This window comes from Dasypus novemcinctus, chromosome 18 (assembly GCF_030445035.2).
Source record: "Dasypus novemcinctus isolate mDasNov1 chromosome 18, mDasNov1.1.hap2, whole genome shotgun sequence".
Lineage (NCBI taxonomy): Eukaryota > Metazoa > Chordata > Mammalia > Cingulata > Dasypodidae > Dasypus > Dasypus novemcinctus.
The window spans coordinates 83464914-83482504 of record NC_080690.1 but is presented as its reverse complement, the minus strand read 5'-3'; the positions used below and the strand labels follow the sequence as shown (position 1 = coordinate 83482504).

The following is a 17591-nucleotide window of genomic DNA, read 5'->3' as shown; positions in this document are numbered from 1 at the left end:
TCACCAAATGGCTACAATCTTACATCAACATCTGCCTTGCTAATATATGATCAAGGACACCCTGCTCAAACAGTGCCTATGGCCCCAAAGGAACCATAAATACTGCCCCCTTTCTCTCTTGCCATCCCCGTTGTTCCAAGGAGCCATATAAGCTACTCCCCAGTTCACCCCTTCGAGCAGAAAACTCTGTCAGTGCTGCTTATGTATGAATGCAACTTCAGCTCAATAAATTGTTCTGCACCCCCCTACTTTGTTCTATTTATTTTCAACACAACTCATGCATCCTCTGAAACTATTTCATTAGTTAATGATTACTCAAGCTGTCAGTTGAGAGTTATCTTCTGTCACCCTTGATATTTCCATGGACTTGGCCCAGTAAGAAAACTTCAGCAAGCTGCAGATTGGTCTGTGCCAATCATCCTCTCCCTCAAAAGTTCAGCTCTGTCAGTTCCTGGAAAAGGAGAGCAGCTGCTTCCACAACTGCTGACACCTGAGCTGCTAAAAGGCTAGGCAGGAAGCATTCAGCAGGAGGCATTCGGGATGGATGCTGATTACATGTGGGTAGACGGGATTCCTTTCCCTAAATTCACTGTTGAAAACCTGGAGCTTCTGCGGGATGAATTTGTGGTGAAGGATGAAGATGTCATTACACTTTCTTACCCAAAGTCAGGTAAGGAAGCAGGATCCTAAACTGAGGAAGGCTGGGGGCTGATGTCACCAGTGCCTGCTCTCTGCTCCCCTTTGGCTGTTGGTGATCAGAGCGGCATCCTGTTGATGCCAAGGGCAGAGAAAGGCCCCCGTAATCCAAAGGACCTGACCTCATACGGGGCCTTGTGGAGAGAATCCTAAAGCTGATGCTTGTGATCACGAGGGCGTGCTTCGTGGGGAAGAGTGAGTGAAGTATTTCTACCCTGAGATTTCAAGAAGGAATGTGTGATTGCTAAGGAGGGGAAGGTGTGTGCAGAAAAGCCTAGAGTAAAAAGATGCATATTCTAGGATTTGTAAAGCTAGGGACCAATGTCCCAGGGAGGATGGGGAGGAGAGCAACAGGGCGAGGCTGGATGTGTTTACAGCAATAACCTGCAGCCCTAACCACCTAAGGGATCAGCAGTTTTCAAAAGGCCCCTGGTGCCATATTTACATTCTTCTAAAACAATCCCAACAAGGAACTTTGAGCCTTGGAATTCACCTGCCCAACGCCTGATTACCAGTGATAAGGTAAAACCAGCAGCCCTGAGGCCAAGAGCTTCCTGCCAGCTGCTCCCCACAGGGCTGTCTCCAGTACAGCAGCAAGCCACTTCTTTTATGCTCTCCCCTAGGAGGGTGGGGGTTTCCCCTGCCTCACATTCTCTCTGCAGTGGGGCTGGCCTCTGGGAGCTTCTGGCTGCAGGAGCTTGCCCCTCGCTTTTGTGTTACTTCCCTCTAGCAGTCAATCGTTTTTCTTGATCACCTCTGAAATCCTCAGGTTCAAACTCATTCCAGCTCTGGATATAGAATAAGATAAACTGGTTACAGGTGAACTGTTGTGTGTCTGAGGAGGAGGGAACAAAGAAGAGGGAGCAGCGGGAGCAGGGGATGCCCAGTAAGGTATTTCAATGGTGGAGAACTGACCAAATGCTGCTGAGGAAGGAAAATGAGGAGCGTCAACATATTTGGATTTATGGGCGTGGGCATAATCAGTGGAAGAAAAAAGTGCCTTTGAATGTGGTGGTAGGGCCAAATGTCAGGTTGCTGTAGACGCCACTTTTTTCTTTCTCTCTCTAGGAACCAACTGGTTGTTGGAGATCATCAGCCTGATTCATTCCAGAGGAGACCCCAGCTGGGTCCAGTCTGTGGTCAACTGGGATCGCTCACCATGGCTAGAAAATGTAGATGGGTATGAAGAAATAAGGAAGCATAGACCTGAAAAAGGCCCACGCTTCTACACCTCCCACCTGCCCATTCAGTTCTTCCCCAGGTCATTCTTCAGTTCCAAAGCCAAGGTGAGCAAACAAGGGCCATGACCATCTGAACTTCTAGGGCATCATGAATGCCCATGTTTTAGGGATTGAGTTAATATGAAGTTCATTAACGTGAGCATATTAGACAACCTTGTTTCAAGATATATTATCTGACACTAAGTAATCTCTGTGGTGTGGCTCCAAAAATACTGCTTTCATTAGTAAGTTGATCACTGTCTCACCCCAACATTGAGTTGCCCTTTTATAGGTTATAGATCACAACCTATATTTCAGAGGAAGTATGGCTTTCTGCTGACATCCGGAACCCAGCTGTTTTTCTCTAATCATGATATCATCTATGCATGGCATGGCTTTCCCAATCAAAACACACATGGGGAGAAGATGTAGCTCAGTGGTTGAACACCTACCTCCCATGTATGGGGTCCTGGGTTCAATCACTGGTTCTTCCCTCCCCCCCCTCAAAAAAGCTCCACAAGCCTCATTCATAATTCCAGGAGTTCTGAAGTATAAATCTAATACTGAGTGACCCTGGGGTAATACATATGAATGTGCATTCTTCTTATTGTTGAAATCATGGACACCAAAGATGTTGAGTAACTTGCATGAAATTCCCTAATTAAACCATCTTACATGATGTGGTAGAATAAATATTATCAAAAGATTCTAAAACCACAGTGTGCTATATTTTGTTAATGTTGTGCTATATTTCTCTCTGTCTGGTTGTTTATTGTCAGGTTCATTTATTTCACTGCTTTTGCCAGGGTCATGGAGTTCATGTTTATTTTGTTACTATTTTTTCTTTATCATTTTACACTAATCTGGCATAATGTTTGGCATAAAATAGAGACTTGAGAAAATATTGGATGAAGAAATGAATGAAAGAAAAGAAAACAAAACAAAACAAAATGACCTAAGTCCAATTTCTGGAAAACTATTGGGGTTTGGGTCAGAAAATTTTGCTTTGAATCTTGGCTTTCCAGCTTTTGTTTATTAGCAATAGTATAATGCCTTTGCAGGTCAAATTGGCAGTATTCATTCCTGAATTCATTAATTCTTTTGTGCATGCATTCCTGCATTTTTCCCTTCATATATTTGGATAATATATACCTAGTATGTATTAGGCTCCATAAAAGAATAAAGTGTGCTGAGTGAGGTCAACTCAAGTCAGCTCCTAAAGGATTAAGTGGAAAAGATGATGGGTAGACCTATAATTAGCTACTTCCTTAGCAATAATACTGCTTAGTGATTGCCTGCTATTGTATCTGACCTCAGGGCATGCTCAAGAAATAAGACCTATTCTTAAAAACATCATAAATATATTAAGAGGGTGAAGCTGGGAGAGAAATATAAGGAAGGTATTGTGCCTCCCCAGGAGGGCAGGGGTTTGAAGGTGGAGTAAGGATGGAGGCTTTGGTCCTTCATTTATGGTCTGGGCAAGGGAAAATTGGGGTGTTGAACTGGTGTAACTGAGGCTTGGGATCTACTGAAATGGTGACAACCTGGAGACAGAATGAAGTGGAGTGTAGCAACTGTGCCATCATTGTGGAAGCAGAGAGATTCAGTGATCGTGTATGGAAAGCCAGGACTCAGGAATAATTTTGGGAATGAAAATTTATTAATGAATGGCTGGGCTTGGGACCTTTTCTGTTCAAAAACCTGAGCCCAGAATAGGATCTTTGAGTTCCCTTTACAGAAAGGATATAGGAGTTGGGAGTCAAATGGTGTTTTGTTTGAGTAGATAAACTTGAATTAATACATATTCACCACATTCCCAGTAAGCTTGAATTAACATATTGACTTTGCATTCTCCCTGAATATCTAAAGTCTACAGAGCCTGTATCACTTAATTGGCTTTCCGGGACTGGATTGGTTGGCATGGTTATGAAAGGTGGGGCTGCAGTTCTTACTGTTTGACACACATAGCCCAGGTTATTCATGAAAAAACACTCAGGACCCTGCACATACCCATATCACCATGGGAACCTGAGATGGCAGATGGTAAAGACTGCTTTACTGTGCTGTTAATTTGCTGCAAACAGTTGCCTGCCTTTTAAGTGAATTACAGAAGGAAAAATATTATCTTTTAAATTTACTCACTTTCTACTGTTTCTGAGGCTCTTTATTCTTTCCTATAGATATATTGCCATTTTCCCTCATCCTGAGAGACTTGGTTTAGCATTTTTAAAAAATATAAGTTCTATTTACTTTTAAAAGATACATAGATCAGACAAAATATTACCTTAAAAAAATATAGGAGGCCCCATGTGCCCCACTCCCCAAGCATGTTTTAGGGTAGGGTAGAGCTGCTGGTAATAAAGTCTCAGCTTTCATGGATAAAGGATTCAGGGCTAATGGTTGTGTGTGTGTTTTCCTTCCAGCACTTTAAAGCCAGCTTTCAACTGTCTTTGGATCTATATGTTTTTCGATGAGAAACCAGGAGGAATTCCCACCTTTTTCACATTGTACAAAATGTTAGTGTCTTTCTCTGGCTGTCTGGGTGCCTCCCTGGGTGCAGGGGTGTTGATGAGTTAAGGGCAGCTGCCATCTTGGTGAGTCTCCAGCGACCTTGTGCCATGCCTGGAGCCCAGCTGTGTGCCTCAGTTTATGGGGTGTGCTGGCAGCTATTCCGGGCTCCATCTCTCTAGACCAGCCTCCTTTCTGGGGTCCTATTCTGTCCATTTCAGTCACCCCAGCAGCCCCAAGTGATGACCTCTGCCCCCATGCCTCAGCATGACTGAGCTCACACTGCAGCTCCCTTCACTGCATTTGAGAAATTGTCTCCAACAGAGAATGGGGAGACCATGGCTCTCAATTCCTTAGTTCCCTGCTCCTGTGAATCCAAGTCTTGCTCAGCCTCTCAGCAACTGCCTAAAAACTTGTCTGAAATATTGTAATTAGCTTTATAGTTTTCCATGGCAGGAGGATTAGTTTAGTACCTGCTCCTCCATCATGTCGGAAGAAGAAACTTATTTCATTGCTATTTCTTGAAGGGGAAGAAGAGAGAGAATTGAGGTAGGAGATTACTGAGAGGTAAACTGATTATTTGCATAATTTCAGGGCCTGGGTGTTATCACAAGACAATAAAGTTGATGAAGAAGGAATATTTAGGAAATAATATTCCTTGAGGAACTTTTAATGCTAGAATCTTAAATGCAAATAACTCTCCTTTATGCTTTCACAAAAACATGAGAAATGTCTCCTCCCCACAATTATGACAAAAATCCCACTGAACTTTGAGCCTCCCTTACTCTGCTTTCCATCAGCCACTCTGCTTGGTCACTTTTTTCAGCTGCTTAAGGTAAAAATCCTAGTTGCAGCCCAGGTCCCCTGCATGTCAATTTGGTTCTCTCCTGAAAACATGAGAGGGAGAGGGAGAGAAAACTTCAACAGAGAAGAGATCTGAGAGAAACCCCTCCTTCCTTTTTTCACCCCTTCAGCAACAATCACTCAGGGCTGCTGGCTCTCTGGTTGCAATGCCCTCTGCAAGCCCCTGGGGACTAGTTACATTTCATGACTCCAGTTACTCAAATTTAGAAAGGCTGCAGTGATTTTACCAATATACAGTTATGTTCATGAAAATAGCTAATAAATGCTTTGTAACATGGGTATGAATATATGAATTGTATAAATGTACGATTATATGTCTATGTAAATATGTACTTATTGAACCTATATCTTATGTATTATCTGTAATATTACATAAAATAGTTATGGGTATATATAAAGATATCAAACACATGTAAAATTTTATGGGCTATATAAAAATTTTATATGAACAATGTAAATGTTTATTACATATGTGTAAATATGTATATTACAAATAAATGGCATTTCATATATTTTATATACATAAAATATATAGACATATAGTAACATATGTACTGCAATATTGGTTTAACCTGGTATGCATATTTACATACACATGTAATGTGTACTTTAGTTCAAATTAAACATATACTATATTATATATTATATAGCTACAAATTATATATAATTATATAATTATGTAACTATTGACACATGCATATATTTTGGATGTAGAATAATATGAGTACTAAAATACTATTATACTGCAGTTAAAGTACTCCAATAGTTGGTTCTGACATAGTTGACATTCTCAGCTAGTGTTATTAGTTATCATAACTAATTATATTATCCTGATTATTCCTATTACCACATTGTTATCACCACACTACAAAAGAGGAAACTGAGGCTCAGAGAAGGAATCTCATGTGGACAAGTCACATAACTAAAGACTCAGGAGTCTGGGCATGTCCAGGTATAGCCATGGGGTAGGCAGGTGATCAGAACTGGATCCAGCACATCCTAGACTGTTTTCACGTTTATTGATACCATTTTTCTCTGAGGTCTGCCAATCAACAGCAGCATAACAAAGTTGTTCATGCCACCATTTTGAATTTTATAATAAATAGAACATTTATACACTGCTAGCCATTAACATCTGTCTGATTCGTGACTGGGAAATGCTGATTTAGTAAACACTTATAGGTAAAGAAGCTGGACCTAGAGCATGAATTGTCTGGAATAGCACTGATTAGGGAGGGAGTCAGGGACAGAGTCCCAGCAAAACTCAGGTTTCCTGATTCACATCCCAGGTCAGCTTACACAGTGGCACCAATATAGCATTACATCAATTTTCTTTCAAAGTACTGGGGGACTTTTCCTTGGCTTGTGTTGAAATGTCCTTCAGGCCAAAAACAACCCATGTCTTGTTCACTGTTCCATCTAGAGTATATACATAATTTCTGGCACACAGTAGGTCCTCAACAAACTTTGCTGAATGAATGAATTGGAAAAGACTGACAAGGAACCACACGTTTTATTGGAGAATAGCTGTTTTGCCATTTTCTAAGATCAAGGAGCGAGGGAATCAGATTCATTTATTTCCCACTTTTTTTTTCTTTTCCACTTAGGCTATTTACATCATCAGAAATCCCAGAGATATTATTACTTCTGGTTATTTTTTTTGGAAAGGAGTGAAGACTGTAAAATCTACAGAGTCATTTGAACAATTCTTTCAATGGTTTCTTCAGGGAAATGGTGAGTCTCTTGAAATATGGTTTTCTATGGAATAGAATTCCTGTACCTCAAATGCAAGTAACACTGTCAGAGTAAATACCCACATTGCCCTCCAACCTTGATGTCGATTAGCCTTTAGTACTACCTACCTTTGTCTACACACTCTGCCCTCACAACACAAGGTTTCCAATTATTCTTTTCAGGCACATGGATATGCATGTTCTCCTACTCCACACTCTTTGTAGATATCTGCATTCTAAATATCAGCTATTCCTTGGTTTTTTGCTTTATGCCTTCTCTGCCCATGATTGTTAGAATTCAATGTTTATTCATTCATCTTTCACCTTCTACTTTCCTTTATCAGGTAATAATAAACACAATCATTTTTTGTTAATTACCTTTATATGACTCAGGAGAATTTTCCTCTAACCAGGAAGTGCCTCAAAGCATTCTTACAAATGCAATCCTCTCTCTAATCCTTCACTTCCTTTTCTTTTCTTTTGACACATTTCATCATCTGGCATATTGTTTGGTACTTCTGTGTCTGCTTCTACTAGAATGGCTTCTCTTTGAACCCACCTAGAGACTGTGGTTTTCATGACTGTGTGCCTATTACCTGGAAGAGTATATGAAACATAACAGGCATGTCATGTGTATTATGTTAGAGTTACATCCCATGATTGACCTCTGACTTCATTCACATGATTTGTTTTTGTTTTCTTGCTGCTAAAACAAATACCATGTGGTATTCAGCTTAAATAGTGGGAATTTTTGACCCAGAGTTTTCAGGCTGGAAGTTCAAATCCAAGGCATCATCACTGAGGCGATGCTTTCTCATGGAAGACTGAGGTGAGGCGTTCTGGGCCTGGTGACCGGCAATGCTTGTTCTTGGCTTTTCTGTTACATGGCAGCCTCTCCTGGCTTCTCCAGGTGCCATCGACTTCCAGCTTTTTTGGGTGGCTTTCTCTCTATTACATTCTGCTTATAAAGGACTCCAGGAATAGGATTAAGACCCTTCTTGATCCACTGGCCACACCTTACCTGAAGTAATCTCATCAAAAGGTCCTATTTAAGATGGGTTCTCACCCACAGGAATGGATTATGGTTAAGAACATACTTCTGTGGGGTGTGTGGCACTAAGCAAGCTCTCACCTGCTTCATGCAGAAAACTGTCCTTCCTCTTCCTCATGAGAAAAAGATTTTATCCAGATTATTCCAATGAGGATGCTCTGTTGCCCCTGTTCAAGGAAACTTTGAACACATCTACCCGTATCAGCAGGGGGAGCTGGAGAAAACAAAGCTTGGGAATAAGACTGAGTCCTTTGAAAGGTCATGCGTGCCATTCATAGAGGACCCCAGATGATAGCTTCTTAGCAGGAGAGAGGAATGGATGCCAGTGGCTAAGGACTGGAGGGAGGAAGATGGCTTTGGACATTTAAGGGCACCCTGAAGGATTGCTGTGGTGATGAGGCTGTGGTATAGTTAAACTGTAGTGGTGGTACCTGGATTTGTACATGTGAAAAATTACCTGAATCTAAATACAAACAGAGGAGTAAACCTGGAAGACTCTGAATAAGATCAGTAGATTGCATCAGTGCCAAGATCCTAGCTGTGATAATATACTGTAATTTTGCAAGATATTACCACTGGGTGAAGCTGTGTAATGGGGTATCCAGATCTTCTCTAGTTTCTTTTTTTCCCTAAGGTTCACTTTATTTATTTTTCCCCTTCCTCTTCATTTCCCCCTCCGATGCTTTTTTTTTTTTTTTTGCTATCTGTGTCCATTCACTGTGTGATCTTCTGTATGTATTTCTTTTGGTCTTTTCTTTTTCACTTTTTCTCCTCTAGGATTCACCAGGATTTAATCCTAGAGACCTATGATATGGAGAGAGGTTCTCTGTCAGCTGTACCACCTCAGTTCCTGGTTTCTACTGTGCTCCACCTTGACTCTCCCTTTTATCACTCTTTTGTTGCATTATCATTTTGTTCTGTGAATCACTTGTGTGGGCACTGGCTCACTGCATGGGCACTGGCTCACCATGTGGGCACTGGCTTATTGCAGAGGCACACTTTCTCTTCCTCTTTTTCCCCAGGATTGAGCACAGGTCCTCCCATATGGTAGGCTGAAGCCCTATCTGCTTTCCTCTCTAGTCTTTCTTATAACTGCATGTGAATCTATCTCAAAATAAAAGGCTTAAATTCTTTTCGATCTAAACTATGATGATATAAACATGAAACAAAAGCACCATGCTTTGTGTAACTGTCACTACTTCTGTTGCCTCAGTTTCTGCAGTAAAATCAATTGATAGGTTTTTCTGGCCAGACTCTCAAGTCTTCAAGCATTTCAAATAATGTATAGCCTTTTAAAGGAAAGTGTAAAAGATAATTGTGATGGTTAGGCTATTGTGTGAACTTGGCCAGGTAATTGTGCCAAATTGTTTGGTCAAGCAAGCACTAGGTTAACTGTAATACAAGGACATTTATGGACTTTAGTCACCATTGAGTTTACTGCAGTGGTAAATCATAACTGATTACAATTAGATCAGTCAGGGAGAATACAGTCAGCAATGAATATCACTTAGTCAGTGGAATGCCTTAAAAGGGAAGTGGTACCAGCATTGAGAGAGAATTTCCCAGCTTGTCTTTGGTCAGCCAACCTTTCCCAAGACTCATATGAAACTTCACTGGACTTTGATTGGAGCCCCTGGTTGCAGCCTGCCTGTGCAACCTGGATTTGTGCATCCCCACAAATGCAAGAAAGACTCTTCTAAAATCAAGCACTATTGACAGATATCTCTTATTGATTCTGTTTCCCTAGAGAACCTTGACTAATACAATAGTCAGTTGTAGAGACAATGGGTTAATGATCCTCTACTAAAGCCCAGCTTCAATGCTTTTCAGTTAATTATCATCTAGTTTTTTCTATTTGTCCTATTTATCCCCTGCCTTATTCCCCTGTACTATTTTCAAGCAAAATTAAGCTATCAACATTGAAACAGTAAGTGATAAAGATATGCAAAGATACTATACCTCACTCAAAATAAGACAAGTATGAATTTAAATGCTATTGCCATTTCTCATCATTTGTTTTGGTTCCTATTGATGCTCAGAGAGTAATCACAGACTTAGAGGTTTATAACAAAATAATTTTTTTTATACCTTATACTTTTGGAGATCAGAAGTCTGAAATGAGACTTATGGGCAAAAATCAAGGTGTCTATTAATAGAACTGCTTTCCTCTCTGGAGGCTCTAGGGAACAATCTGTTTCTTGACTTTTTCAGCTTCAAGAGGCAGCCAGTGTTTCTTGGCTCATGGCCAAATCATTCCAAACTCTGCTTTCACCATCATATCTTCTCTGACTCTCACACCTGCCTCCCTATTACAAGTACCCTTTTTTTTTCTGAAATACTTCCTTTGTTTATTTTTCTTTACCTGGTACATTAAAAATATATAAAAGGTCACTATACACCCCCACCCCCCTCACCCCACTCCTCCTACATCAGCAACCTCAATCATCATCGTGGGACTTTCATTGCATTTGGTGAATACATTTTGGAGCCCTGCTGTACCACATGGATAATGGTTACTACGTAGTTTGCATTCTCCTCCAGTCCATACCAGTGGGCCATGGCAGGACATACAATGTCCAGCATCGATCCTTCGGTACCACCCAGGACGACTCCAAGTCCTGAAAATGCCCCCACATCATCGTTCTTCTTCCCTCTTCTTATCTTCAGCAGCTACCATGTACTTTCTCTACATCAATGCTACAATTTCTTCCATTACTAATCACAATAGTTCCATAGTAGAATATCAGTAAGTCCACTCTAGTCCATACCCTTTTCCTCCATCCTGTTGTTCCTGGAATGAATATGAGCACTCCACCTCTGTATCAAGAGGGGGCTTAGATTCCATTGGATTTTGGATGCAATTCTCCTGCTTGCAGTTGTAGGCACTCTTGGCTCCCTGATGTGGTGGTTGACTTTCTTCACAAGGACCCATTTGATTGCACTAGCCCCAGGTATAATGAAGATCTTCTCAAGATCCTTAAGTTAATCAAAAGATAACAAAGTCATAGTTTCCTGGGATTTTAAGGTGGATATTCTTCTGTCCATGACAGAAAATGTTCAAAACCTTTGAAATGCCTAGGTCATGAGGCTGTTGGTAGACAGGCATGGCCATTTGTTTCTCATGGGAATGGAAAATGGTTCAAGCCTAGGAAGGCTTATTTTGCAAAATCTAACAAAATTAGATATACATTTCCCATTTATTGCAGGATTCTTACTTCTTTACGTGAAAGAATACCTTAGGAATAAGTGCAAAAAGGAGGGATATACTGGGCTCTTCAAATCAGAATTATTTATAACAACAACAACAACAACAACAACAACAACAAAAACCCAAAAAACTAGGACCAAAACATCTACCAACAATATAACAAAATCCTAATTGATGTAAAAAAGAGCTCCTGCTATCCTACCACAGAGTGGACTCTAGAATCCATTAGTAAGTTAAAACAATTAAGATGTGAGGAAGAGTGTAAAGAGCATGCTACCAGTTACCTAATATGGGGGGACAGGCACCAAAAATTACACAAGGAGAGATCTCACACACCTGGAACTGGGGATATTGAAAAGGAGTGGAGATTTGGCAAGATATGAAACTAATAATATCTTTGAGATCAAGATCATGGGCCATAGATATTGTAGTAAAGAGCATGGACTTCAACCTGTATTTCTAATAAAAATAATTATTCCTGAAGGGTACCCTGGGTTTCTGTAAATGGATTTCCATAAAAGATATATTTAAAGCATTATAATGCCAAAAATATTTGTCAGATTATTCAATAGGCTCACATTTTAGGAGAATCCCTTGCAGAGCAACTGAGTAACCATATTCTCCATTACAAGCATTTTTCCTTTAGCAGCACGATATGCTCCAGTTGGCCATGATCTTGCAAGTTTCTACATATCATTTCTTATACTAGGAATTTCTACTCTGTGTTTAAGTGTTGATTATTCAACCTAATACTAGGTGTTTCTCAAAGGACTAATGACATAAATTCTTTAAACACCAATTTGCTTCTTGGTTAAAAAGGACTTGATGGGTGGGGAGTGGGTTATGTGGGAAACTCCTAAGTTTTTGGTTTTCTTTTGTTTTTTAATATAACATTCCTTGTGATCTATTAACTTTTATTAAAATAAATAAATAAATAAAAGTTTTAAAAAAAGAAATGATCCAATATCTTCATTAGGCCCAGTGAGCAGCATACAACAAGCAAACAAACAAACAAACAAAAAAGGGTTTGGGGTGTATTAATTGAGAGAGTGCCTAGAACTTGTTGGTACTCAAAAGTTTTGGTGCATTTATTGCAAGGAAAGACATAGCTTTCATTTCAATTTTTGGAATGCTGATTCCAAGGTCTTGCTTGGAGTTTATGATCTACACTATGTCCAGCTATTCATTTCATCATGTGAGCCCTGGTGCCATCATCTCAACAACCAGAGGTCCTACTTAATTACATCAACCTCTTACTTGCAAACAACACTAAACATCACGAGTTACTCAAGCAAAAAGGGAATTATGAAAATGCCATGCTTTATCTGTGAATCCAATATAGGAATTCACCCAGACCTCATTAAGGAATAGAAGGAACCCTGGAGTAAACCAGAATATCTTGCATTTCTGCATGAGAATTTTGTTTGTTTTTGTTCAAGGATAGGTTTCTATTATTTTATGTAAATATGACCTGAAAAAGAACTCACCATTCCTGGAATTGTGGACCTATAATTTATGGTCAAGACAGAAAGGGGAACAAATTTTTCTCTTGATGTCCAAGGAAGAGGCAGTGGTCCAAATGGATCACAAACTCCATCTGAACACCTCAGCCATACTCAGGTAATGGGATACCTTAGGGCATGACTTCTTATACTACAGTCCTTTGAATAAAATAAATATGTAAGGAAAAATTTTCATAAAATGTGCTGTTTCAAAGGTATAGGTTGGGTGAAGAACAGGAAGATCAGTGTCTGATACACTTAAACAGATTTTCTTTTGTACTGGGGAAATAAATGATATTTATAATGGAAAGAACAACAACATTGACTCTATAATACACTGAGTCCATAACACACTAACTCTTTAATTTTCTATCTCAATTTCCTTCAGATTCCAAAATTCATTTTTCTCATATGTGAACTTGGTCTTAAAATATTTTATCATATACAGCAACTAGTGTTTTGCTATCAATGGGGTAAATGCAGAACACTATTTCTCATGAAAATGGGAAATGGAAAATAATATCCACTACTTCACTCATTTACTCCTCAAATACATATAGCATTTCTACCATTGGTCAGAATATTACATGCAATTGGCACACAATCATGATTCTACTGTCCCCTTTTCTCTCCATTTCTCTTGTAGTGCCATATGGATCATGGTTTGACCATATTCGTGGCTGGTTGTCAATGAGGGGAAAAGATAATTTCCTGGTAGTGGCATATGAGGACTTGCATCAGGTGACATTTCTTTCAAAAATTTCATTCCCTTTACCATTCTATAGTATCTAACTTACCTCCATTTTTAATGTTTCTATTCTATCCTTTCAGTTAGAGATTATCCCAGTGAGGAGATCATGTTGAGGTATTATCCACCTTTTCTCCATTGTCCTACATATGTAGGACATATTCTTTCTTTACTTTTCTTATTCATTTCTTCTTAAAACATCTAAGTCATGCGGTGAGGAATTACTTGATGGGATGTACACATGCTGAAATGTGTCATCAACTTTTCTGTGGCCAAAGATCTGATCCAATCTTGAAACAATGAGGAATGTCAGGTTGGAAAGAAACATGGGATTTGGCAAGGTCAAGATTGATACAAGAAATATTTAGATAATCCCAGATTAAGAGAATGTAAATGTGATTCTAGCATGCACAAATATGTAAATATTCAACTATATTGACAGGAAGAGGTGGCTTTTATCAAAAAGGGTGACTCAAGTGGAGCTTAACAGCTTTGTTCAGTTGGTGCAATTCAGGAGACCTCTGAAAACCAGGCACTACCAAAGCAGAAGCAAAATTGGAGTTTTATAGAGTGGGAGGATGAGAGGAGCACACGCTTGTGGCTTGGTGCAGAATTATAAATATTGATTTGGATGTCTTTTAACCTTTATTATCTCCTTTCCGCCTCTCCATCACCTCCAATTGTCTTTGGTGTTCTTTCTATTCTAACTTAGCCTTATCCCATATTGATCACTTTCTAGATGTGCAAAACCTAGTTATACTATTCCCCCTTCTCATTTTATCTCCTCCTGGTATTCCTTCCCCTGTACCTCTGCTTCTATTCAGTTTTTTTTTTTCCTCTTGAATTTTATTTCCAAATTCTGACTCTTTATTTCCTAATCTAGGACAGAAGAGGCACTATAGAGCTCATCAGCCAATTCTTGGGCTACAAGCTAACCCCAGAAGAACTGAGCTCAGTCCTAAAGAACATATCCTTCCAAGTCATGAAAGATAACAAAATGAGCAATTTCTGTCAATTACCAGATACCTTAATGGATCACAGCAAAGCACAATTGATAAGAAAAGGTGAGAAATTTTTCTTGAACTGAATCAGGAAATGAATGTGCAATGAATTCCCCTGCATTTTAAAAGCCATTTTAGAGACCTATATTCATACTTCATACAATCGCTCTGAAGTGTAAAATTAAGGGTTCTTGGTGTCATCACAAAATTGTGCATTCATCACTGCAATCAATTTTAGGACATTTTCATCACTCCAAAAATAAAACCACCTACCCCTTACTTCCCTTCTTTTATTGACACATTGGACATGGAAAAAGGGTAGTATTTGAATCCTGAAAGCTGTACAAGTCATCTGAAATCTAAGAATTTAAGGAATGATCAGGTGTATGGAAATGGGGGTAGGAACAACAGAATGTGTGTCTCAATAGAGTTGAACTCTTGGGGGCAATTGAATGCTAATGTGAATGAAGTGGAATGTAGAAGCTGGATGTTACAGTGTTCTATAGGGCACTAAGATGACTGAGCATCAACAGACCTTAGGAATAAAGTGGCCTTGAGCTGAGTGGCTTACAAGCAGAAGGACATGATCATTCAAAGACATAAGTTCAAAGAGCAGTCATCCAGACTGTAAGAAGGATTATTATATGGAAATTGAAATCAACAAACTTTCAATGTAGTTACAGGAATCCAGTATGCTTGAGCTAGAATCTTCATTGATTAAGGGGTTGTCCTGATGGTGGTAGAAAGCTAGAAAGGAGAGAGTCTTTGGGTAGTGTAGCTGGTTGCTATGAGATTCAAAAGTGAGAATGAGGGAAACAGATGTGGCTCAACCAATTGGGCTTCCATCTACCATATAGGAGGTCCAAGGTTTGATTCCCAGGGCCTCCTGGTGAGGGCAAACTGTCCCATGCATTGAGCTGGCCCATGTGTCAATTGTGACCTGCACAGGAGAGCTGCCCTCTGTGGAAATGTCACCTCACATGGGAAAAGGTGCCCCTCAGGAGTCCTCGGTGACACAGAGAGGAGGCACAGCAAGATGACACAAGAAGAGAAACAGGTGAGAAAATAAAAAGACATAGCAGTAGAGGATCTGAGGTGGCACAGGAGAGTAATCTCCTGTATCCTGATCATGAAGGTCCCAGGATCAGTTCCCTGAGCCACCTAATGAGAATACAGACACAGAAGAACACTCCGTGACTGGACACCAAGAGCAGACAATGGGGGGAACAGAGCAGGAGGGTGAGAAAGAGATAAAAATAAATCTTAAAAAAAAGTGAGAGTGAATAAAAAAGACTGGAATCAGAAGTGAGTAGCAAGAACACCCTTTCTACCTAGATGGTCAGGCCAAAGTGTGGTTTTGGAGGAAAAAAACAACCTTGTCTTACAGACATGTGAATACTGAGGAGGTGTACATGTAAAATCCTAAAACAGTGCCTAGCATATAAGAATTACTTAACGTATGTCAGATGTTGTTGTTGTTACCTTATCACTTTTCAATCCTCACAATATTACCATGAGGCAAGTATTAGGAAAATCCTATTTAATATTTGGCAAACTTCAGGCTCAAATAGATTATGCACCCAGATGTCTGGGGCTAGAAACAATCGCTGGCTGATTCCAGACTGGAATTTCTTAACCACTCTGCTGTACTGCCTACAATTTCCAGGTCAGTGTTCAGGAGAGAAGGCAAGCAGGGTGGGACATGGAATGGAATACGATCTTGAGAGCCTACTTATACATGTGATGTAGACTCATTCTTTGTATTTAACAGGAATTACTGGGGACTGGAAAAATCACTTCACAGTGGCACTGAGTGAAACTTTTGATAAAGTATATGAAAAGAAGATGGCAGGACTTCCACGAGAGGCTTTCCCATGGGAATGAGGAGCCCATGTTTCTGAATCTGACGTGACTACTGACCTTCTCCCTGTCCTGTGCACAGGCAGGTCAGCTGAAGCACAACCTCAATCAGTGCATTCAGGATGCTTTAATTATATAATGCAATTATGTATCCAAAAATTGAAAACAACCAAGTGCTCCATCAATTGCATGGAATACTCACTTCCAAAACTTTTGTAATAATTCAGACATAGAGAAAAATATAGAAAATAATATTTTAAAGATTCATAAATTTTACCCAGGTTGAAAAATAAAAGGAAATTCTTTGCAATATTTGTGACTTGTGTATTAGATTAAGAAAGGAAACAGTATATACACCACTATGTTTTCTGTAAACATCACCAATTTCATTTCTTTCTGTCTTTTGCCCACTATTACAAATTACTCTGAATTCAATGAGTCTATTTCTGTAGTTGATGCTTTGGTGGTGCTTTGTCCGGGTATCAAAACCAGATAACCTATAGTCTAAAGTTCCTGGACAATTTCAAACTGACAGGAGGCCTCTTTCCAGAAAGGTATTCCTTCCCCAAGGTACCCAGAAGCCAAAGAATGATATTCATAGAAGACCCAACATTGTGAGTTAATTTGCGGACTTAACTTCCTGTAAGCCACTTAGTTGAAGCTAGAAACCCTCAGCTCCTTTTTTCTAAGGTCAGTTGTTCTTCAATCATCAGTGCCCCAAAGCCCACTCTCAGATTCACCTTTTACATTCCACATCATTCACATTAGCATTCAATTTCCCCCAATAGTTCAACTCCATTGAGACACACAATCTGTTTTCCTACCCCCTTTTCCACACACCCATTCATTCCTCAAATTTTTAGATTTCAGATGAGTCATACTGATTTCAGGATTCAAATACTACCCTTTTACCATGTCCTACTGTGTCAATAAAAGCAGGGGAGTAAGGAGTATGGTGGTTTTCTTTTTGGAGTGGTGAAAATGTCATAAAATGGATTGTGGTGGTAAATACACAATTTTGTGGTTATACTGAGAGCTGTTGATTGTAGTATTGGAGTATAGATAGGTCTCTTGTCCCAAGTTGTGAGCTAGCCTATGCACAGTGCTGCCACATAGGGGTGTCTCCCACATAGGGCTACCCCACACACAAGGAGTGCACCCTGTATGTAGAGCCATCCCGTGCAAGAAAAATGCAGCCCA

The 17591-nt window shown here is 39.8% G+C and overlaps 1 protein-coding gene across 1 annotated transcript; it reads left to right on the top strand.

Moving 5' to 3' along the window:
• Positions 1–414: 414 nt before the first annotated feature.
• On the top strand, positions 415–16727 carry LOC101444147 (sulfotransferase 2A1-like). The gene is made up of 4 exons (XM_071209470.1): positions 415–670; positions 1765–1982; positions 14414–14594; positions 16303–16727. Exons 1-4 carry the CDS (start codon positions 541–543, stop codon positions 16413–16415), a joined length of 642 nt encoding a protein of 213 aa, XP_071065571.1. The 5' UTR covers positions 415–540; the 3' UTR covers positions 16416–16727.
• The last annotated feature ends 864 nt before the right edge of the window (positions 16728–17591 follow it).

Coding starts and splice junctions, on each gene's coding strand:
- LOC101444147 (XM_071209470.1), top strand. CDS start 541: ATGGATGCTGATTACATGTGGGTAGACGGGATTCCTTTCCCTAAATTC. Junction 671..1,764: donor ACTTTCTTACCCAAAGTCAG/GTAAGGAAGCAG, acceptor TTCTCTCTCTAG/GAACCAACTGGTTGTTGGAG. Junction 14,595..16,302: donor AGCACAATTGATAAGAAAAG/GTGAGAAATTTT, acceptor TGTATTTAACAG/GAATTACTGGGGACTGGAAA.